Source organism: Eschrichtius robustus, chromosome 4 (genome assembly GCF_028021215.1).
Source record: "Eschrichtius robustus isolate mEscRob2 chromosome 4, mEscRob2.pri, whole genome shotgun sequence".
In the NCBI taxonomy this organism is placed as follows: Eukaryota; Metazoa; Chordata; class Mammalia; order Artiodactyla; family Eschrichtiidae; genus Eschrichtius; species Eschrichtius robustus.
Window position 1 is genome coordinate 116,024,219 of NC_090827.1, and position 24,031 is coordinate 116,048,249.

Here is a 24,031-nt window from a genome sequence, read left to right on the forward strand (position 1 = left end):
TGTCCATCCATTCGTATGTCCATCTATCCATCCATTCATCCATCCATCCATCCATCCTTCCATCCATCTATCCATCCTTCTAGCAAGTGAGCACTACTTGGGTCTAAATGTGCTTATTATGGTCCCTTCCCGAGGCCACTGTTACAAATGGGATGTGGCATTTTGGAAGCTCTTGGTGGTTTGTCCTTCATTTTACCAAAAGCCCCCATGCCATTTGTTTTTTTTTTTTCCTTCCCAGGAATGTGAGCCATCTTTCAATAGCAATATCACAGCGTTTGCACTGAAGGCAAAAGTCGTCTATCCCATCAATCAGAAGTTCCGGGTGAGAGTCCTGAGCTCTGTCTTAGAAATGCAATTAACCAGTAATGTGCTAGAGATTGGGGTAGGAGAAGGGGGATTAAATGTGCAATTTGGGGTCCTCTTTGAGGATTTTATGGCAAGTCATTTTAATAGAGATAATTTTGTGGCTTTGTAATGGAGCATGACTTTAGGGTTAATCCATTTTATGACAGTGTTGTCAGGGACAGGGTATGCCCATCGTATATAAAGCAAGGTATCCACAGGGACACCAGGTGACAGCACAGTAGGGCAGCATCTGCCCTGACCTTTTAACACTAGTACAAATACTAACAAGTTACTAACATTGATCCTTACAGACCCTGGGACTAATGCCAGCAGCTGACGCTGAACATTTACTGTGGGGCTGGCACAGTGCTAAGCATTTGTCATACATTACACATTTCAGTATTCCTTGCAACATTCCTATAAGGTAAATAATATTGTTCTCTCCACTTTATGCATAAGGAAACTGAGGCCGGGAGAGGTTAATGATCTGCTCAAGGTCATACTGCAGGAAGTGGCAGGGCGAGAGTCGTACCCTCAGGTCTTACACCTGGAGCCAGGAGTTCACACCTGTGGCTGGGAGTTTTGCAGAGAGCAGCACATTCCTTGATGTTTCAAGGAGCCCTCGGCCTATGTGATGCTCCACGAAGAAAATAGTTTCCTGGTCAAGTAAGTTGAGGAAAGTGCTGCCTGCTCTCCTGGAGATAAAGAGGACAGGCTCAAACCCAGCTCCTATCTCAGCCGTTTACTCTTGGCCATTTCCTGACTTCTCAGGACCTCAGTTTCTTCATCAATAAAATGGGGGTAAAGGGCCCTCCTGCCTCACCCAGTTGTCTTGAGGGTGAGATAGGGAATTAGGCATAGGGCTTAGAACAGTGTGTGATATCTGCACACTCAGCACATGTTCAGTTTTTTAAATTATTATTTGCTTTTGAGGACAGCCAGAGCCTATCGAAGGCTCTGAGAATTCCTATACCAAAGAAATGATTCTACCTTGTTCACGCAGACTTTCCCAAACTAATTTTTCTGTGGAACCCTCACAGTGAGCAGTAACTGTATAGTTCATGGGACTGCTCCCTGGAACGCACATTGGGAACCTCTTCCTTCACTATCTGGTGGGTGGGTGAAGGTGCAAAACCCCCAGACCTGGGGCGTTCATTCGTCATCAGCACCCGTGCTAGGCAGGCTCTGTGGTGGGCCCTGGTGATTATCCAGTGGTCAGGAGAGCACTGTCCTCACCCTGGAGGCCCTCCCAGCCTGGCGACATTGCAGGATGGCGTGTGAGAGCAGGCAGGACAGAAATGACCGGGGTCCTGTGGAACCCGGTGTGGGCTAGGCCCGGGGATCAGGGTAGGAAAATTCAGGGGTCTGTGTCTGGAGGGAGGGATGCTTCAGCCCAGCAGACAATGAGTTAGGGGTGTTTCAGGCAGGGGGACAAGAGTCTGGAAAGGCTCAGAAGCATGAAATGATAGTGAGGGTTTGGCGCTGGCCACCAGCTCAGTGCTCCCTGGGCGTGCACCTCTGGGAGCAGCAGGAGACGGAGCTGGACGTAGGGATGGCTGGCATCTGCTGAGCTTTCTGGCTGTGCCAGGCACTAGGCTATGACCTCATGTGGTCATGGCACTGCAAGGGGCTTGAGTTCCTTGTTAAGGGGCTTTGAGTCTATCCAAGGGCAGGTCAGTGGACAGAGCGGGCCTGGGGTCTGGGACAGCAGCCGGAGAGGTGGGGCAGGGCAGGCGGGCTGCTGGGGAGGTCAGAGCCGGCAGCCGAGGGTGGGTACAGGTGGGCCATCGGGGAACAGACCCAGGCTAATAGCTGGAGGGGAGGAGCCTGGTGCAGAGGGGCTGGCCTTTGGGGACAAGTGATGTGACAAGAGCTGTGACGAAGGCCCCTAGGGCCGTGGCCGTGCCCCTGGGGCAGAAGCTCCACGGTGTCCACTCACACCCTCCCTGCCTGCCCCGCTCGGCCTTCCTGGGAGCCACCGCGTGTGTCACCGGCGGAATTACGGGAAAACTCACGATGGGTCACGTGGACTGAGAGTACGCTTTCTTTCCTGCCCCCCAGCCTCTGGCCGACGGTTCCTCCAACCCGTCTCTGCACGAAACCTTAAAGCAGCCAGTCTTGCCGAACCAGCCCGTGGAGGCATCACCTTCCAGCAGCCTGGGGAGCCTGAGCCAGGCTGAGAAGGACGACTGCAGCTCCTCGTCCAGCGTCCACTCGGCCGCCAGCGACGACAGGTTCCTCGGCCGCACCTTCCTGGGGGCGAGCAGCTTCCCCGAGGCACTGACCTGCGAGAGGTGAGGAGAGGGTGGGATGGAGGATGCAGACTGATAGGCTGTATCATGCTCAGTGGAGGAAATGGAGACCCAGAGAGGTTAAGGACTCAGCCATGGACACACAGCGACCCAGTGTCAGAGCTGGAGCTGAATGTGTGGTGTTGGCCAGCATGGGGGTCAGGGAGCCAGGCCTGAGCCCTGGGGAGAGACAGAGGGGACCTCCTTTAATCACTGACTTGCCCCGTGCACTGCATAGCAGCAGCTAGCACTGGCTAAGTGTCTTCTGTGTACAAAATATTAAGCACTTTGCAGGGATTAATTCTCTCTTGAGCACGAGGAGCAGGTCTGTCTTATTCACAGCTGTGCACTACCACCCGGTGGGAGCCTGGGACAGGCAAGTGATGAACAAGTATTAATCAGTCAATGAATTAATTCCTCTCAACAGCCCGACGTTGTTAAGGTTGTGTAGTAGATGCTAATATTGCCCTCACTTTCAAAGAATAAAATGAGACACAGAGAGGCAGAGTGACTTGCCCAAGGTCACGCAGCAGGTGAGTGTTGGAGCCTGGTGTGACCCCACCACCTTATCTTGCAGCCCATGCTCTAAATCGCCAAACTGTCCAGCCCAGAGTAAGGCTCAGCACCCAGTAGGTGCTCAAAAAACTAGTCAGCAGGTTTGCACGTCAGTCCTCAGGCCTCTCTCAGATCTGAATTTCTGTGAGTCCAAGGAGCCCTGGGTGATTTGAACCAGGCGTGGCCTGGCTCAGGGCTGTGGAAAGAGTGGGATCAGAACCCTGAGCTTGGTGTTGACCCTGAAGGTGGCCCCGGGAAGGAGGGACTTCATTGAATTGGAGCTTTCTTGGCTCCCCTGCCTGGCTGGGAAGGGGTGTTTCTTCCTATTCGGACAAAGAGGACTTGAACAGTTCAGGTGGACTGTAGTCATTTAAAATGCATTTGCCTATGTCGGAGAAAAGGTCAAAGGCCTTTATCTTCACACTGCCAATTATCTGCCCCTGTGACCACGTGACCGCTACTTGATTTCTCTGACCCTTGATTTCCTGAGTCAGTTTCCTCATCTGTAAATGGCTGTGAGAATGTGTACATGATGGCAGAAAGGAATGATGACACGTGACACTAGACATGAAAATGCCGGGGGGGCCTGGGGGGGAGTGCTCTTTTTCATTTCTCTCACCTTCCATCTCTTCCTGTGTTCTGTCTTTGATGTCTCGGGCAGCTGCTTCCTTCTGGTCACAAGTGGGTTTCAGATGGCTACTTCGATTGCTCTTATGCACCTGGGGTGGCTGTGAGCAATCTCTGCATGCCGCAGAATTTAAAAACTGGAGTCAGGATGCACCGTGGCTTATCCTGCAGGGATGTACTGATAACTCAGTAGCCTTACTCCCCACTTCAAATACTCTGAAAGTCTCTTCTGTTTCTCTTTGGACTTTTCAGTGTGGACCTTGACTTGTGTATCTACAACCTTCACTTAAAAGACCTGCTGCATCTGGACACGGCGCTGAGGCAGGAGAAGCACATGGTAGGTGGAGCACTCAGGACCCGGGAGACAGGCTCTCCATGTGCATGGAGTCCCGGAGACCCTTGGGAAACAGGTGTCGGTGACAGCGGAGCCGCCACAAGGGGAAGGCAGAGCAGGGTTAGGCGTCCGACCACAAAATGGAAAAGCAATTCGTGCCTGCAGATGGGGAGGAGGATTTACTTTACCCATCGCCATTGGGGTTAAAAGCAGAAAGCTGGGTACCTACTCTCTGCGCACACCTCCTGATGGAGACCAAAGAGAACAGGATTTTTAGAGGAATGATAATAGTGATCATAAGATTTATGAGTGCTTACTATGTACTAGGTGCTGGGGGTGTTACACAGGTAGTTATTTTAAAGCTCACACAACCCGGCGAGGTGGGTGCCATCATTATGTCCACTTTATAGATGGGGAAACTGAGGCACAGAGTGGAGACTGGCCCTAAGTCATAAAGTTCTAAGTTGGGGCTGAGATGGGAAGTTGCATACCTTCTTATGGGTGTGCATTCTCTGAGTGAAGGAAGGAGAAATCAGAGCCATGGACATGAGGAAACAAGATTGGTCTCTGCCAGATGCACATGGATCCATACTGGATCCAGGTTACAAAAAATCAGAGGGATGAGTCCCACTGTAGCTACAGAACCTCCATGGGTTAGCCAGGCAGCAAGCCCACTGGGGTTGAAAAAAAAAAAGTATTATTTTGGGCTTCCCTGGTGGCGCAGTGGTTAAGAATCCGCCTGCCAATGCAGGAGACACGGGTTCGAGCCCTGGTCCAGGAAGATCCCACATGCCGCGGAGCAGCTAAGCCTGTGCACCACAACTACTGAGCCTGCACTCTAGAGCCCGTGAGCCACAACTACTGAGCCTGCGTGCCACAACTACTGAAGCCCGTGCACCTAGAGCCCGTGCTCTGCAACAAGAGAAGCCACCGCAATGAGAAGCCCGCGCACTGCAACAAAGAGTAGCCCCCGCTCGCCGCAACTAGAGAAAGCCCGCGTACAGCAACGAAGAGCCAAACGCAGCCAAATATAAATAATTAAAATAAAATAATAATAAAAAAAATAATTATTTCTCCATGAGACACATCCTCTGAATTACTGAATGAGGGAGGAGACCTACAGAGAGAAGGGAGGAGAGAGAAGGCCTGTTGGGAAAAGAAAGGGAGGGGTAGATAGAGTGACAGAGAGACAGACAAAGACAGATATGCCCACAGGTGCTTCATTGTAAACAGGAGAAATAAAAGAATATTAAGTTGAGGATGCAACAGAAAGAAATTTTGCTCTGTGTGAGCAGAACGGGCCTCGTAAACAGGTGCCAGTATTTGAAACCGTAAATCATCCTAGGATTCCAGAAATCGAGCCTGTTCCTACAGCCCCACAGACCCCCGTGCAGAGGCTCATGGACATGAGGCACGAGCCCACCTGCAGCTGCAGCCTGCTTTCACTTAGCCACACCTGGTCCTGCTTGGGGGCAGGTGGCCCTGGTGATTTTCTCAAAGGCTCTGCTCCGTGGAGGGTGATTGTTTCTGTGCTCAGAGCCCCATCCAGCTGGTGAGTGACGTGGTCCTGGCCCCTCGCCCCTGGAGCGGCCAGCAAATGCCCACAGGGAAGCAGCCTACTGTCATGAAGAGAGCATTCACCGTCACTCATCTGTGGGCAGCCTCCCCGCCCTGCTGGACACAATACTCAGGACAGGCCCTGCCTTTATGGAGCCTACTGTCCAGGGGAGAGATGGCAGTCAATAGACTGCACAAAATGCACAGAGGCAAAAAGTATGACAAAGCAAATGATGGAGTAGCATGAGGGCATGTAAGAGAGGACCTGAGGGCGTGTAGGCTTCAGGGAGGTGGTCAGGCTTCCCTGGAGAGAGATACTTAAGCTGGAACCTGGGAAAGTTCCAGGAGCACCAGATTAGGAATTAGAAACTTGGGTTCTAGTCCACCCTCTGACACTTATGAGCTGTGTGACTTTCTGTAAGTCACTTCCCCTCTCTGGGCCACTTTAGGAAAGGTGTGAAAATAATATACTTGCAGCTTTTACTCCATGCAATTACTAGGGAGTCAAGTCTCACTTTGAAAGTTCTCTGTAGGCAAAGTTCTGGGCTCTGTTGGGCTGTGTGATCTGCGTCATCACAGCATCATTTATGAAACACTGAAACTCTGCTAGGCTAAACACTTTAAATGTCTGATCTCATTGAAACCTCAGTGCTGTTCCACTCATGAGGAACCTGAGTCTCAGAGAGGTCTAGTCAGTTGCCCAAGATCACACAGCTGGTAAACTGCAGAGTCAGAACCCAAATGAGGTTTGTCTGAGTCCAAGGTCTGTGTATCCTCAGAGCCCAGAACAGTGCCCTGCACATAGTAGGTGCTTAATAGAAATGTGTCTGGTTGACACCGTCGCCACCCTGGGAGAGCTGCTTTCTAAACATGGCCTTCCATTCACTGCAGGGCATGTCTTTATCGTGTGTAAGACCTAGAGAAACATGGGGAACAGGAGTGCACCATGTTACACAAAGACTTCAAATTTCATTTCTCTGGTAGAGATCCACTATCACAGGTCAGGGTTCAGAAGTGACTCAGACCAGATGTGACCACCGTGCAGCCAAGAAGCTTAGAGCTCTCTGGTGGTCCTGGAGGAGGAAGACACTGGTGCTGGGCTTGTCTAGGAGGTGGAGTTGTAACCTTTAAAAGCAGAATGGCAGAAAAGAAAATAGATTGGGGATGTGGGAGGGGGGTGGCTAATATCAGAGGAGCACTAGGACTAGCGGATTTCTCCTGGTGCTGGAAAATTCTCTACCTTGATTGTGGCAATACATGGGGAAAAATTGCATAGAACCACGTGCACACATATACACACAAATAAGTGCATGTAAAAATGGGTGAACACTGAGTAAGGTCTATAGTTAACTCTATTGGACCTATGTCCATTTTCAGGTTTGATATTGTACCACAGTGATGTAAGATGTCACCCCTGGGGACAAAGTGCACAGAACTCTGTACTGTTTTTCATCTTCCTCTAAGTCCATAATTATTCCAAATTAAAAAGTTTTTACGGGCTTCCCTGGTGGCACAGTGGTTGAGAATCTGCCTGCCAATGCAGGGGACACGGGTTCGAGCCCTGGTCTGGGAAGATCCCACATGCCACGGAGCAACTAGGCCCGTGAGCCACAACTACTGAGGCTGCGTGTCTGGAGCCTGTGCTCCGCAACAAGAGAGGCCGCGATAGTGAGAGGCCCGTGCACCACGATGAAGAGTGGCCCCCACTTGCCGCAGCTAGAGAAAGCCCTCGCACAGAAACGAAGACCCAACACAGCCAAAAAATAAATAAATAAATTAAAAAAAAAAAGTTTTTATAGTTCAAAGGAATGGGACAAGACCTGTGAATGTTACTGATTCAGTTTGGGGTCAAAAAGAAAATAGATTTGAGATTAACATCTTGAGAAAAGAAAGTTACTGTACATAGCCTCAGACTTCAGTGGATGGAAAGTCAAGACAGTTTTTGTCTTTTTAGAGCTTATTAGCGTTGGCAAGCATAATGAAGGTTGGTGAAGAGTTCTGGGTCTGTCCCTCATGGATGTCCCTTGTGACATGAGGCCAGTTGTCCAGATTTCTCAACTGAGAGTTCCTCATCTGTAAAATGGGGAATATTGTACCAACCTCCTGCTGTGATGATCATTTGAGATAATATATATATTAGCCTGGCACAGAAGAGTGTTTAACAAACCTTAAAACAAGGATCGTAAACTATGGCCCTTGGGCCAATCCGGCCATACCTATTCTTTTACACATCACCTATGGCTGCCTTCATGCTGTAACAGCAGAATTAAATAGTTGCAAAAGAGATAGTATGGCCTGCAAACCCCAAAATACTTACTTTGTGGGCATTTGGAGAAAAACATCTGCTCACCTGTGCATTTAAAAACGTCTTACCACGGGGGCAGTCCAAGATGATGGCGTAGGAAGATCCTGTTCTCACATCCTCCTATGGGCACACTGAATCTATAGCTACATATGAAATAGATCCCTCTGAAAAAGACCTAAAAACCGGTGAACAGCTGCTTCATGGCTAACACTCTTGGCATACCCTCAACAAGTGGGACCCATCAAGAATAAATTAGGCTGCTGCGGAGCAACTAAGCCCATGCGCCACAACGACTGAGCCTGCGCTCCAGAGCCTGTGAGCCACAACTACTGAAGCCCACACGCCTAGAGCCCATGCTCCGCAACAAGAGAAGCCACCTCAATGAGAAGCCCACGCACTGCAACGAAGAGTAGCCCCTGCTCACTGCAACTAGAGAAAGCCCACGCGCAGCAACGAAAACCCAACGCAGCCAAAAATTAATTAATTAATTAATTAATTTTTAAAAAGAAAAGAATGAAAAAGAGTAAATTAGGCTGCTTAGACAATCACAAAGGTTTGAGAGACAACCATGAGCTAGGGCAAGGTTGAAAGATAAAGTTTATCTTTTACAAGGCCACTTCTTCAAGACTGGGAGAGGTAGCTGTTTTGCCTAATACATAGAAACAAACACAATCAATCAAAATGAGGAAACAGAGCAATATGTTCAAACAAAAGAACAAGATAAAACGTCAGGAAAAAAGCCTTAATGAAAAGGAGATAAGTAATTTACCTGATTAAAGAGTTCAAATAATGGTCATAAAATGCTCATCAAACTCAGGAGAAGAATGGATGAACAGAGTGAGAAATTCAACAAAGAGATAGAAAATGTAAGTACCAAACAGAAGTCACAGAGCCAAAGTATACAATAACTGAACTGAAAAATACACTAGGGGGTTCAACAGTAGACTAGGTGAAGCAGAAGAAAAAATCAGTGATCTAGAAGACAGGGCACCCAAACAGAACAGCAAAAGGAAAACAGAATTTTATAAAGTGAAGATAGCTTAAGGGACCTATGGGACAATATCACATGAAATAACATTCGCAATACCAGGGGTTCCAGAAGGAGAAGAGAGAGAGGGGTTGGAAACATATTTAAAGAAATAATGGCTGAAAACTTTCCTAACCAGGGGAAGGAAACAGACATCCAGATCCAGAAAGCCTAGAGAGAGTTCCAAAAAAGATGAACCCCAAAAGATCCACACCAAGATACATTAAGATTTAAAAGTCAAAAGTTAAAGAGAGAATCTTAAAGCAACAAGATTAAAAAACAACTTGTTAACTACAAGGGAACCCCCAAAAGACTATAAGCAGATTTTTCAGCAGAAACTTTGCAGGCCAGAAGGAGTGCCATGATATATTTAAAGTGCTGAGAGGAAAAAACTTCCAATCAAGAATGCTCTACCCAGCACGGTTATTGTTTAGAGTTGGAGAGATAAAGGGTTTTCCAGACAAGCCTAAAGCTGAGGGAGATCGTCACCACTAAACCAACCTTACAAGAATTGTTAAAGGGACTTGTTTAACCTGAGAAGAAAGAGCATTAATTAGTAACAAGAAAGCATACAAAAGTAAAAATCTTACTAGTAAAGGTAATTATATAGTAAAGGTAGTTAATTAATCACTTATAAAGTTGGTATGAAGATTGAACGAGAAAAGTAGTAAAAATATAACTACAATAATCACAGAAACACAAAATAAAAAGATGTAAAATGTGACATCAAGAAGCATAATATGTGTGTGCCAGGAGCAGAGGGTGGATGGGAAATGTCGAGTTTTAGATTGCACTCAAACTTAATTTGCTATCAACTTAAAATATACTGTTAAATATATAAATATTATATAAGCATCATGGTACCCACAAAGCAAAAACCTATTTTGATACACAAAAGATAGTAAGAAAAGAATCTAAGCAAAACACTAAAGAAAGTCATCAAACCACAAGGGAAGAGAGCAAGAGTAAAAGAAAGGAACAGAAAGTAACAACAAAACAACCAGAAAACGATGAACAAAATGGCAATAAGTACATACCTATCAATAATTACTTTAAATGTAAAAGTACTAAATTCTTTAATCAAAAGACATAGAGTGACTGAATGGGTTAAAAAAACAAGACCCAGCTATATACTGCCTACAAGAGACTCATTAAAGATATATGTACACAAGTACACACATGGACTGAAGGTGAAGGCATGGAAAAAGATGTTCCATGCAAATGGAAAGCAAAAGAAAACTGGTATAGCTATACTTACATGAGGAAAAAGTAGACTTTAAAAAAAGATTGTACTAAAAGAAAAAGAGGGGGATTATATAATGATAAAGGGGTCAGTGCAACAAGAGGATATAACATTTGTAAATATTTATGCATCCAGTATAGGGGCAACTAAACATCTGAAGCAAATATTAACAGATCTAAAGGGAGAAACTGACAACAATACAATTATAGCAGGGGGCTTTAATATCCCATTTACATCAATGCATAGATCATCCAGACAGAAAGTCAGTGAGGAGACATCAACCTTACAGTACACATTAGACCACATAGTCTTAATATATATAAACAGAATATTTCATCCAAAAGCAGCAGAATACAAATTCTTCTCAAGTGCACATGGAACATTCTCCAGAATAGATGATATGTTAAGTCACAAAACAAGTCCCAATAAATTTAAGATCAAAATCACATCAAGCATCTTTTCCAACCACAATGGTATGAAACTAGACATCAGTTACAGGCATACCTTGGAGATATTGTGGGTTCAGTTCCAGATGACTGCAATAAAGCAAATATCACAATAAAGTAAGTCACATGAATTTTTGGTTTCCCAGTGCATATGAAAGTTATGTTTACTCTATACTGTAGTCTGTTAAGTGTGCGATGGCATTATGTCTATGAGAACAATGTACATACCATAATTAAAAAATACTTTGCTGTTTAAAAATGCTAACCATTATCTGAGCCTACAGCAAACTGTAATCTTTTTGCTGGTGAAGGGTTTGAAATATTGCAAGAATTACCAAAATGTTACACAGAAACACAAAGTGAGAAAATGCTGTTGGAAAAATGATGCCGATAGACTTGCTCAACACATGGTTGCTACAAACCTTCAATTTGTAAAAAATGAAATATCTGCAAAGTGCAATAAAGCACAGTTCAATAAAACGAGGGATACCTGTACAGGAAGAAAACTGGAAAAATCACAAATATGTGAATATTAAACAATGTGCTACTGAACAGCCAATGGGTCAATGAAGAAATCAAAGGAGAAATCACAAAATGCCTTGAGACAAATAGAAGTGGAAATATAATTTACCAAAATCTATGGGATGCAGCAAAAGCAGTTTCTAGAGGGAAGTTCATAGCCATACAGGCCTACCTCAAAAAAACCAAGAAAAATCTCAGAAAAACAATCCAATTTTACACCTAAAGGAACTAGAAAAAGAAGAAAAACCAAGCCCAAAGTTAGTAGAAGAAAGGAAAATAAAGATCAGAGCGGAAAAAAATGAAATAGACTAAATAAAAGCATAGGAAAGGTCAATGAAACAATGGCTGGTTCTTTGAAAAGATAAACAGAACTGACAAACTTTTAGCTAGCTTCACCAAGAAAAGAAGAGAATGGGCTCAAATAAATAAAATCTGAAATGAAAGAGCAGTTACAACTGATACCACAGAAATACAAAGGATCATAAGAGACTACTATGAACAATTATGTGCCAACGATTGGACAACCAAGAAGAAATGGATAAATTCCTAGAAACATGGACTCTTCCAAGATGGAATCATGAAAAGAGAAAATCTGAATAAACTGATTACTAGTAAGAGGATTGAATCAGTATGCAGAAACTTCCCTTCAGACAAAAGTACAGGACCAGATGGCTTCGCTGGTAAATTCTACCAAACACTTAAGGAAGATTTAATACCTGTCCTTCTCAAACTCTTGCAAAAAATTGAAGAGTAGGGAATGCTTCCAAACTCATTTCACTAGGCCAGCATTTTCCTGATACCAAAACCAGACAAGGATGCCAGAAAAAAAAAGAAGAAAATTACAGGCGAATATCTCAGATAAACATAGATGCAAAAATCCTCAACAAAATATTAGCAAACCAAATTCAGCAACAGATTAAATGGATCATATACCATAATTAAGTGGGATTTACTCCAGGAATGCAAGAATGGTCAACATGCACAAATCAATCACCATGATATACCACATTAACGAAATGAAGGATAGAAATCATATCATCTCAAAACAGAAAAAGCATTTAACAAAATTCAACATGCATTTATGATAAAAACTCAACAAAGTAGGTATAGAGAGAATGTACCTCAACATAATAAAGTCCATATATGACAAACCTGCAACTAACATCATACTCAACAGTGAAAAGCTGAAAGCTTTTCCTCTAAGATCAGGAACAATACAAGGATGCCCACTCTCGCCACTTTTATTCAACATAATATTGGAATTACTATCCAGAGCAATTAGGCAAGGAAAAGAAATAAAAGGCATCCAAAATGGAAAGGAAGAAGTAAAGCTGTCAGTATTTTCAGAAGACATGATTTTACACATAGGAAAGACTGGACAAAAAACTGTTAGAACTGATAAATTCAGTAAAGTTACAGGGTACAATGTACAAAAATCTGTTGTGTTTCTATACACTAAAAACAAACTATCAGAAAGAGAAATTGGGAAAACAATCCCATTTACAATTCAATCAAAAAGAATAAAAGACCTAAGAATAAATTTAGCCGAGGAGGTGAAAAGCTTGTACACTGGAAACTTGACATTGATGAAAGAAATCAAAGAAGACACAAATAAATGGAAAGATATTCCATGCTCATGGGTTGAAAGAATTAGTATTGTTAAAATGTCTGTATTACCCAAAGTAATCTACAGATTCAATGCAATCCCTATCAAAATCTGAATGGCATGTTTCAAATAGAACAAACAGTCCTAAAATTTGTATGAACCCCCAAGACCCCAAATAGCCAAAGCAGTCTTGAGAAAGAAGAACAAAGCTGGTTATGTCAATTATTCTTCAAAAAAAAAAAGCACCTTACTACACAAATACGTCTAACTGACCTTTGACAGAGGTGCAAATGGAGTTCAGTGGAGGAATGATAAGCTTTTCATTAAATCATGCAGTTGGACATCCATAAGCAAAGCAAAATGAACCTCAAGCTAAACCTCATACCTCATACAAAAATTAACTCAAAATGGATCATGTGCTTAAATGTAAAATATAAAACTATGAATCTTTTAGAAAAAAAAACAAAGGGGAAAATCTTTGGGATCTAAGGAAAGAGTTCTTGGATTAACACCAAAAGTGTGACCCATAAAAGGGAAAACAAATTGAAACTCATCAAAATAAAAAACTTACTCTCTGCAAAAAAATCCTGTTCAGAGGATGAAAAGACTGAGGCAATATTTTGCAAGCCACATTCTAAGAAAGGACTAGTACCTAGAATATATGAGGAACTCTCAAACCTCAATCCTAGAGTCTGTCATACAGAGTGAAGTTAAGTCAGAAAGAGAAAAACAAATACCGTATGCTAACACATATATATGGAATCTAAAAGAAAAAAAAAAAAACGGTTCTGAAGAACCTAGGGGCAGGACAGGAATAAAGATGCAGACGTAGAGAATGGACTTGAGGACATGGGGAGGGGGAAGGGTAAGCTGGGACGAAGTGAGAGAGTGGCATGGACATATATACACTACCAAATGTAAAATAGATAGCTAGTGGGAAGCAGCCGCATAGCACAGGGAGATCAGCTCGGTGCTTTGTGACCACCTAGAGGGGTGGGATAGGGAGGGTGGGAGGGAGACTCAAGAGGGAGGAGATGTGGGGAAATATGTATATGTGTAGCTGATTCACTTTGTTATAAAGCGGAAACTAACACACCATTGTAAAGCAATTATACTCCAATAAAGATGTTAAAAAAATAATAATAAAAAAAAAGAAAAAGAAATAAGTAAACAATCCGATTGGAAAATGGGCAAAAGACATGAACAGATTATTTCACCAAAAAGAATGTACGGCTGGCAAGGAAACACACACAAAAGCACATGAAAAGATGTCCAACATCATTAAGCCATTAGGGAAATGCAAATTAAAACCACATGAGATATGACTACACACCTATCAGAATGACAAAAATAAAAATAACACCACCACCAAATGCTTGTGGGGTTGTAATGAAACTGGATCACTCATACATTGCTGGTGGGTATATAAAATGCCACTCTGGAAAACAGGCGATTTCTCATAAAACTAAATATACAGTTACCAGAAGACCCAGCAGTTGCCGTCTTGGACATTCATCTCAGAAACACATATGTTCAGTCAAAAACCTGTATGTGAATGTCCATAGCAGCTTTATTTGTAATAGCCCCAAACTGGAAATACTCAGATGTCCTGCAATAGGTGAATGATTAAACAAATTGTGGACACAGCACCCTTGGACTTGCCAGGGTGTCCCTGCCTATGGAGGACCCTTCTTGGTTTAGAGGACATGTTCGTCCATTGAGACAGGGGGCTGGAGTGGATGACTTTACACGTCCCATTTCCGTACAACCATCCCTCTGATTCTTTCCACAAAGAAGCAACCCCCCTTCGCCTGGCCTGTTTTCTTGACTCATGGAAATGGGGAAAGTGGGGGCTTCCCACAGAGTGGGCTCCTCATAAGTATGTGCAGAAGAAATGAAGCATTTTTCTTTAGAAGCTTCATGAAAATGCAGTCCATTACAGGCCATTGTCATGACTTTTAATCTGAGGTCTTTTCCTAGATCGAAAAGTGTGTGGGCAGTTGGGGGAGAGAGAAAGAAGGAGGCAGGAGAGAAAGGAGGGAAGGGAAATACCATTGTTTAAACCTTTCTCTTTGTTATGTTTCCCTTTTTGGCAATAGATGTTTATTCAGATTTTTAAAATGTGCCTCCTTGACCTTCTTCCTAAAAAGAAGACTGATGATGAATTATACCAGAAGATTCTCTCAAAACAAGAAAATGTAAGTCTTCAACCTATATTTCAAAATAACTTAAAAATAGTTTATTATGATATATAAAACATAATATTATAGTAAAGTATTTTTAATGTATAAAAATAGTTTATTACAATATATACTTTTCAACACAATATGGTATATAAAAGTATAGCTATAAACATAAAACTAACAATGTGTATTATTAAAATGTGGAAAAATATTAGAAGTAGAAAAAAAGAGAGTGTTGGTCATACCCACTACTCAAAGAGAACCACTATTGATTCTATTTTCTGTACAAGTGTGGGGTATTTTAAAATATATAATTTGCTTATTGGTTATAACTCTTCCTACTACTTTGCATTCTTCTCGTTTCAGTCTTTTATACAAGCTTTATATTGTTTTATGTGCAGCAAAATGAGTCAGGGCTTGGAGTCAGAGTGGTGGAGATTGATATCCTGGTCCTGTCTTTCACAAACTCTCAGAATCCTAGGTTGTTCCTTTGTGCAATGGGATAATAATTCCCATCCTGCGGGATTACAGAAAGAAGAAAATGTGTATGAAGCACCTAGCAAAGTAACAACCAGACCCTGATTATATGATCGCTGCCATCATTCCCATTCCCACCAACACCAGCACAATCATCTTCATCATCATCATCAATATCATTGCCATTATTATCGTTTTATTACCAACACAATCACCACCACCACTATCATTATCATCACCATCGCCACCACCATCTTTGTTATTGTCATCATTGTCATAGTCATTCTTATTATGACCATCACCACTCTTATCATTGTCTTCATCATCATTCTCATCATCCTCATTACCACCACCATCACCATCCTCCTCCTCATTACCACCACCACTACCAACATTTCATCATCGCCACCATCATTGTTGCCATCATTCTTACTCCTCCCATTGCCACCATCATCCTCATCTGCATCGTTATTCTCATCTTCGTTATCATGACCATCACCACCTCCACCATCATCCTCATCATCCTCACTTCTGCCATCACGACTTTCGTCTTCATTATCATATCATTGTCATAATCCTCATTCCTTCCATCCCCACCATTATCTTCATCATAGTCATCATTATCATCCTTATCACTGCAACCATGAGATTTGGGGGATTGGGAGGAGGGAGTGTTTCTTCCTCACTCTTCTGGATTCCAAGGGGGAGGATTCATCACTACATCCCAGGGAGAAGGCAGTACATCTTCATTTTTGTTAACATCATTGTCATCATCCTCAGTACCACCACTACTGTGATCCTCATCATCAGGCAATGCACAGAGTGCTTTACACACATTATTTAATCTTCACAACAGCCCTGTGAGTGCCCATCATTCTTTTTGTTTATAGCTGAGGAAGTTGAGGCTCAATGAGTTTAAATGACTCTCCAATGACAAAAAGAATGATAATGGTGGTGGTACTTGTAATTGTACTAGTAATGAATGTCATATGGAGAGAATAAGAGCTTTGGTATCTGCAGACCTGGGATCAAATCCCACCTCTACCACTTCCAGAGCATCTTAATTATGTCAGTGGCTACTGTTCAGTGGAGGTAGTCTGGCCAAGGGCTTTAAATGCATACTTTCCTATAATATTGACAACAGCCTCAGAACTTCTAGATTGAAGATGAGAAGTGCCCAGAAATGGCAGCTGCTTTGGAGAGAAGCAGCATAGCACATGCAGTTAGAAGAGTGGGGCTCTGGAGTCAGTGAGCCTAAGGGGCCTAGCCTAGCACACCACTTCCTACTGGGATACTTTGGACGAAATATATCAACTTCCCATAGATAAGGTTCCTCATCTGGAAAAGAACCCTCATTTCTCTCTTGTAGAGATGCTGTGAGAATGAGAAGTCACACATGGCTTCCCCTTGGATAATCAATAGCAGTTTTCCTAATGAATTTGGACCCACACCAGTGTTGATTACATGTCAGTGAACACAGGTCTAGAGAAAACAGAACAGCCCAGAAAACAGAACAGAAAACAAACCCTCCACACTCCAGGTTGGGGTTTGAAGGACTCCGTACATAGTGTTCCCCTTTTCCTTCTAAGTTCTGAGTTAATTAAGAGAAAGTGTTGGGGAGACAGAGAAATGTCAGCTTTATCACTGAAAGGGGCCAGCTTGGAAGACATAGCTTAGGTGCACAGCGATCATGGCTTGCTTCCTAACACTGAATCCCAGGATTAGCTAAATTGCTTACCTAAATTGCTTCCTGGCAAAGCTGGGCCACCTCAGGCCTCCGCACACAGAAGAGGGACCTTTGCTGCCCAGCTCACTCTGGGCTGAGGCCACACCAGAGCAGTGGCCACCCCTGAATGGTCCACCCCAAAGAGGAAGAGGTTGGGCAAGCTAGGGGCTGTGCTCACTTCCTGCTTTTGAACCGCCAGTCAAATACATATCACTTCCTCCCTGGGGTGTACTAAGTAATCCTTCCCCATGGAAACCAGAGGAGTGGGGAGGAGACACTCCATCCCACAGCCCAGATGTCATGACATGTTCCCGGACTTCATAAAGATAGGAAGATACTATTTCATTGTTTTTAAAATATGGCCTATTTTGGGGGGATGAGGGAAAGACTATAGAAGAAAATACGTAATCCATTATTCCCGAAGCTCTGTGATGATGTTTATCATCAGTCCTTCAGTAGGACAACACCCAAAGCATTTAATTATGGTTAAGAAATATTTTATGATAGTGGGGTGAAAATAAAAGCATTTCTTCTCTAGAATTTAAGATACATTAGGTTTTTTCTGTATTTGCCTTTTTCTTTTTTTCTCCAGGATTTGGAGGAATTAGAAAAGAGACTTCAGGTCAGACTGTCAAACACGGAGATGTTGGGTGCTGGTGACTCTGAATACATCACCCTGGCAGATGTAGAAAAGAAGCAGAGAGAATATTCTGAGCAGCTAATAGCTAATGTATGTGATGGATTTTCTTTCCCATATAAAAAGCGTGGTTTCTGGGACAGTTCATTTGGCGAGATTAAAGAGATGGTACCTAGAAGCATGTTTAATACTAGAATTCCCTGTTGTGTTCTTCCCTGGAGCCAGGGATCCAGTTTCTGAAATTAAGTGATAGAGAAGGTATAATTAAGGGGCCAAGATTTACTGAGGGAGTCTTTTTTTCCTCTTAATGAGTTCTCCTTGTTTAAATTTTACATTGATCTTTTTATCATTCAAAGCAAAGATCACTCTAACCCTCTGTGTCATTACCGCCCTGTGGCTTAGAGCAGATGCCAGCTGCTAACTTCTCAAACTCCAGGCATCACTCATAAAAGCATGTTTTAAATTCTAGAGAGGATGGCTTCCCTCAAACTCTCTTTTTTGCTTTGAGGTTCTACTACCTGCTGTTCATACATTACGAATTAAACAAATATTTTCTTGGCACCCAGGTGTTGTGTTGGACTCTGGGAATTCAAAATGAACTTAGACCTGGCCCTGCCAGGGAGATGCTCAGGCCTGTCTGGTGGGGGGCACTGACAGGTGAACGGATGAGGACTTTGTGGGTTACAAGTGCCATGATAGATAGAAGTATGGGAAGACTGAGGTACAGCGGGGAGAGCGATTCATTTTACCCCAGGGTTATGAAGGTCTCTGCAGAAGAAAGGGCCGTCAAGAAGCTTTTGGGGAGAAGTGTGGATGGATGCTGTCCAGTGGGTGGGCAGAGAAGGGAGCCAGGGCTAGGAAGCGGGCTGAGCAAGATAAAGCCAGAGGTCTTCCCTGAGGGCTTTCATCTCATGCCAAGGAGATGGGAGTCACTGAAGCAGCAGAGGGTGGCTTGGCCCTGTTCTAGAAGGACTGCCCAGGCTGCTGTGTGGAGGATTGTTGGGAGCTTTGGGGCTAATCCAGTAGGAATTTCGTGAAGGCAATTGCAGTTGGGATGGAGAGGTAAGAAAAAGTGGGAGAGCTGATAGGGTGGTGTCTAAGGAGGTGGTGGTGGGAAGAGGAGGGTGTAGAGGATCAGGTCTACGGAAATAAGGATCCCAGAATGAGAACAAGTTGGGAGGGAAGATGGTGAGTGTGGCTTGACATCCTGAGTTGGAGATGCCTGGGGATGGAGAGTCTCCACTAAACTCAGGTAGGATCACATGGAGAGTGAGGATATTCTCGGGATGAGATGGCTAAGGGAGGGTACTCAGCCCAGATTCTGGTGGTGCCTAGACTCCCCACAGCAGTGGAATATCTTGTCCATGTCTGCACATTTCAGGCAGAGGATTGATAGTTCTCATAAGATTCTCCAAAGTATTGGTGTCCTTCACTAACAGAGATGCTTCTGGTCCAGGAGTGTGTGTGCAAGGGGTAAAGAAAGGAGCCTCATGCCAAATCTTGGACCTTGCCAGCATTGAAGGAGCAGGAGTCAAGGAGAATCAAAACAAGAAGCAGAGCATGGACCTTGAAGAACCAGGAGAAAGTCATGTCATGGATGCCAAGGGAGTCACGAGTTTTTCAGAAGAACAGAGTGGACGTCCTGGTTCTCTGCAATGGGAAGAGAAGAGGCAAAGCTGCTTGGATGTAGAACTCTGTTTCCGGATGTGCAGGAATTCACGGATGATAGTCCACATTCTCTGAGAGCAGTTGGAAAGGAAGTCATCTGCTGGGGCGAGAGGGGGCAAGAGCAGGGTGTGAATTTGAGGGAGGAGGTAGCCAGGGCAGATAAAGGGTTTGCTGAGCTGCCACGAGGCCCTTGAGACAGGACACCAAACTTTTGAAGAGGTGCCAGTTCGTACAGGTGTGGGTTTTCTCCTGGCCATGCCCAGCCCCTGAGAGATGGCTGGCCGGATTAACTCAGAGTTTCAGGTCACCATCTCTCTCCACCTTTAGCCACAGCAAGAAGATCAGCATGGGCTTCTGGAGCCACTAAGCCCTGACCCCTCCCACACCCTGCCCAGCAAGCAATGTCCATCTCAGCATCTGAGAGGTGGAGCCAAGATGGAGAAAATCACAGCTGTGGGAGTTGAAGGGACCTGAATCAAATATGCCTCTGCTTCTCGTTGCCTCTGTGACCCTTGTCGAGTGACCTAACTTTCTGAGGCTGTTCCTTGTCCCTCCGATACATATTTCATCTAGAAATAAAATGTGTGAAGCACGGAGCCTGGCTTATAACCTGCATGCCGTAAAGAAAAGTTGCTATGACTATGGGCATCATTGTTCTTAGAGCTCTGGAAGGCTGCAGTGACAAAAATTTAGCCCCCAACGTTCTAAACCACTTGGCGATTCCCTACTCTCTTCCTGATAAGATGGTGGAGAAAGGAAAAAGATTTGAAGGCAAAATGTTTTTATGGTCATCGTCATCTCTGTCATATTGTTCTTTTATACTTTTAGGACAATAATCAATATTTAAATGGTCATTCATGCTTTTATTTCCAGGATGCGTTTAATCCCCTTTAAAGATCTGGAAGCTTCCAGGAGCGCATTGTCGAATTTCATGCACCCCCCGCACTCCCCACCCCACTGCCGGGCAGTCTTTCAGCTGTTTGAGCTGGGGGATCTCATGGTGCTTGCGTTCCTTATCAGCAGCCTGTTGGTGTTTGCTGAAAAGCCACCTTGAAACTGACTGGCACCTACAAAGAGGAACCTCTGGAGAATGTGATTGTTGCCAAGATAACTTTCTCCAACTTGTAGAATTGTTTATAATCTCAGTTTGTGATAAGGGGTGAATAGTAATGCCCAAGCCTGAGCCGGACAGCTTTAAAGCTTTCTTAAATAAGTTTTCTCCCCCCACCTCTTGCATCTCATTCTCATTTCACAGATGGAAGCTTTCTGGAAACAGATGGAAAACATCCAGCACTTTCTGGTGGACCAATTTAAGTGTTCCAGCTCCAAAGCCCGACAACTCATGATGACTCTGACAGAAAGAATGATTGCAGCTGAAGGGCTATTGCGTGATTCTCAGGATTTGCAGGCTCTGGTAACGCTGGAGGGGGCAGGGAGGGAACGTGATATTCCAACTAGAGACGTGGAATCCGGAAGCTTGGAGCACCATAGGGGTCATTAAGTTCAACACCTGCAGATTGTAGAAAGGGATATAGAGGCCAGAGAAAAGCAGTGTATCCATCCATCCCTCCATCTGTCCATCAGTCATTTATCTGTCCATCCATCCATCTAACCATTCCTTTAGTGGAGAGACTGGCCCGCTGCACATCACTACAGCATAGGGCACTGGTTCTCAATCCTGGCTGCACGTTGGAGTTATCTGAGGAGGTTTAAATGGTACTGATGCTTGGGTCCAAGATGGGTCCCCACCCCAGATATTCTGACTTAGTCTGGATTTTTTAAGGTTCCAGGTGACCACAGTGAGTAGTCATAGTTGATGCCCACTGGTGTGGACAGAGCTTCGGTTAGCTCTCCTGATGGCCCCATGTATCACCTAGGGGGCTTAAAATAATGCCCATGTCCCGGGCCTCTTGCACAGAGATCCAATCTGATTGGTCTGAAGTGGAGGACCTGGCATTGCTGTTTTTAAAACTCCCCAAACAATTCTGATGTATAGCTGGGAATGCAAACCACTGGCGCAGAGGAATCCACAAATCCAAGTCCGACTTTGAATCTAAGCTTAGCCACCTGAAGCTGTGTGATCTCGAAGAGGTTACTTAACCCCTCTGAGCTTCAATTACTGTACTTAAAAAAGATGGTCCCCAGGAGTTGCTGCAGGCAGGGCCCGGGGAAATGCTCGGTCACCGTCGGGTTTTGTTGTGGAGGTTTCGGTCTAGCCCTGCTGTGTGCAAAGTCCAGGGCACTACCCACCCATTTCCCCTTCCTCTGACCTTGAGAACTCATGAATTACATCTCAGACCTGTGCACCTGCCCAGGTCACTCCTGACTCAGAAACCTGCAGCAGCCGCCCTGCCCTCAGCTCAGAGACTCAGCTCCTCAGACCTGAGGAGAAGGCGCTGCTGAACGGAGTGGTCCCTGCTGCTTCTGCACAAACTGCTCTGCTCCTCAAAGTGTGGTCCGCAGACCGGTAGCATCAGTGTCACCTGAGAGCTGGTTAGAAATGCAGAATCTTGTCCCCCCTCCTGAATCAGGATCTGCATTTTTAACAAACTCCCAGGTGCACGCAGCTGCTTGAGAACTTTCTTTGGTTTTGCTTATCACGTACACGTATAGTTTCCTTTCCCTCCTCGGCACTGCTGAAAGATAGACACACAGATATTTCATTCCCAAAGAGCAGAGGAGCCAGCTAAGCGACTCACCTAGGACTCCCATGTTGCCTAATGATATCGCTAAGCCTGTGCCCCAGGCTTCCTGGCTTGCCGTCCAAGGCCCTTTGAATTGGATTTTGATTTGCTAAGGCTGCCGATATGAATGCTTATCAAAAAAGAAAGACTTTTTTCCTTTTATTCTTTTTTTCTTTGTACTTAATTATTATTCCATCAGCAGGATATTGATGCAGAAAAAAAATGTATCCTTAGCTGACTCTGGCCCGAGTGTTAGCCAGTCACTTCCAAATAGGAAGAAGGGAAAGAATTTTCTCCAGGTTATCTGTAGCCCTTTTCTTCTGTCAGCATTTCATGAGCACCTACTGTGTGCCACGTCCTGTTACAGGAACAATGTTGCAGACTGGAGCTAGAAACCTGAGCTCATCCCACAGTTGCCTTTTATTAGCTGTATGACATTGAACAGGTTACTTAACCTCTCTGTGACTCAGTTTCATCATCTGTAAAATGGGAATCTGAATAGCATCAGCTCTGAGAGTGTTAGAAAGTGGACAACATGTAAGACCTTTAGAACAGAGCCTGGCCCAGGGGAAGTGCTTAGTATGTGATAGCGATTAGACTCTGGCAGGCCAAGTGTCAGCAAACAAAATAGACATAAACAAGTCATCGTAATGATGTGTGGAAAGAGCTACAGTCTATGTTTGTACAGAGAGGGACGGGTTGGCTCTGCCTGTATGTCAGCGTATGTTGTTGATAAACTCCAGAAGAATTCAAATTCTCAGGCTGGAGACGTCTGAGCACTCTGGCCTGGGCAGTCGGAATGTGTCGCATGGAGTTGCTGAATATCAGAACTGGAAGAGCCCCGGAAAGGGCCCCAGAGGTCATCAGAATCAGCTTCTAGGGATGCTCGAGAGAAAGAGGATGCCAGGAGGGATGTGGGGACCTGCTGTACATAATTATGACGACAGCTTGCATTCACGAGCACCTACTATCTTCTGGTTGCTATTTTAAGTGCTTTACCTATTTTAACTTATTTAGTGCTCACATCCACTCTGTAAGTCAGGCGTAGGTGAGGACACTGTGCCCAAGGTCATGCAGGTCTGGAGCCAAGTTTGAGCCCGGGCACGTTTGAGGACTGGCTACAGCTCTCAGAGCCAGCAGTGGCCCCTCGCCTCCTACGCAAGTCCCTTTACTCCTCCCACCTTCCATCTGATGCCCCTCTGCTCGTGCTCGCCTCTCGACTCTACTCCTGTCTTTCCTTGAATATAAATCCAGAGGCTGAGCTGTCACTCTCCAGCCGGGTGGCCTGACCGTGATGCCTTAGAGGTGGCTGCTCTGGGCACCGGGCGCTGTCCCCCACGCCCTGAGCCTCGCTGGATCCCTTGCCGTCCACACCTGCACCGAGCGCTTATCCTCTTGCGCCCTCTAGCGGTCATGGGCCCGCTGATGGTCGTCGGGCTTATGTAGTTGGCAGACAGGAAGGTTCAGAGCCGCTGTCCCTGGGCTATTTGGGTGGCGTTCCAGAATAAACCTCAGTGCTCTTGTCCATAACTGGGGGATCATTGTCCTTGCCCTGTTCACACGTTGTTCAAACACAGACCAATGCAGTTCAGCAAACAGTGAGGCCCAGGGCTGGTTACCGGGTGTTGCAGGTATGGCCACTGTCTCAAGGGCTCTCAGTCCAGCCTGGGACTGTCCCTATGCTTAGACAGAGGCACAGGAGCAGCAGAGACGGGAGGAGGGGGCCGTGGAAGTGGAGAAGGTCAGGGAAGGTGCCACACAGTGCGTAAGGATGAGCAGGACCTGGCCAGGCAGGGGA

At 44.8% G+C, this 24,031-nt stretch overlaps 1 protein-coding gene across 6 annotated transcripts in view; it reads left to right on the top strand.

The window, feature by feature from the left end:
* Positions 1 to 24,031, top strand: part of EVC (EvC ciliary complex subunit 1) — an 82,064-nt gene that overhangs the window by 12,439 nt on the left and 45,594 nt on the right. For all 6 annotated transcript variants that reach the window (XM_068543244.1, XM_068543246.1, XM_068543240.1 and 3 more), the window contains exons 3-8: positions 239 to 322; positions 2,407 to 2,639; positions 4,071 to 4,155; positions 14,958 to 15,056; positions 17,837 to 17,974; positions 20,805 to 20,963. In XM_068543244.1, coding sequence (XP_068399345.1) covers positions 239 to 322; positions 2,407 to 2,639; positions 4,071 to 4,155; positions 14,958 to 15,056; positions 17,837 to 17,974; positions 20,805 to 20,963 — 798 coding nt within the window. The remainder of the gene's footprint in view (positions 1 to 238; positions 323 to 2,406; positions 2,640 to 4,070; positions 4,156 to 14,957; positions 15,057 to 17,836; positions 17,975 to 20,804; positions 20,964 to 24,031) is intronic.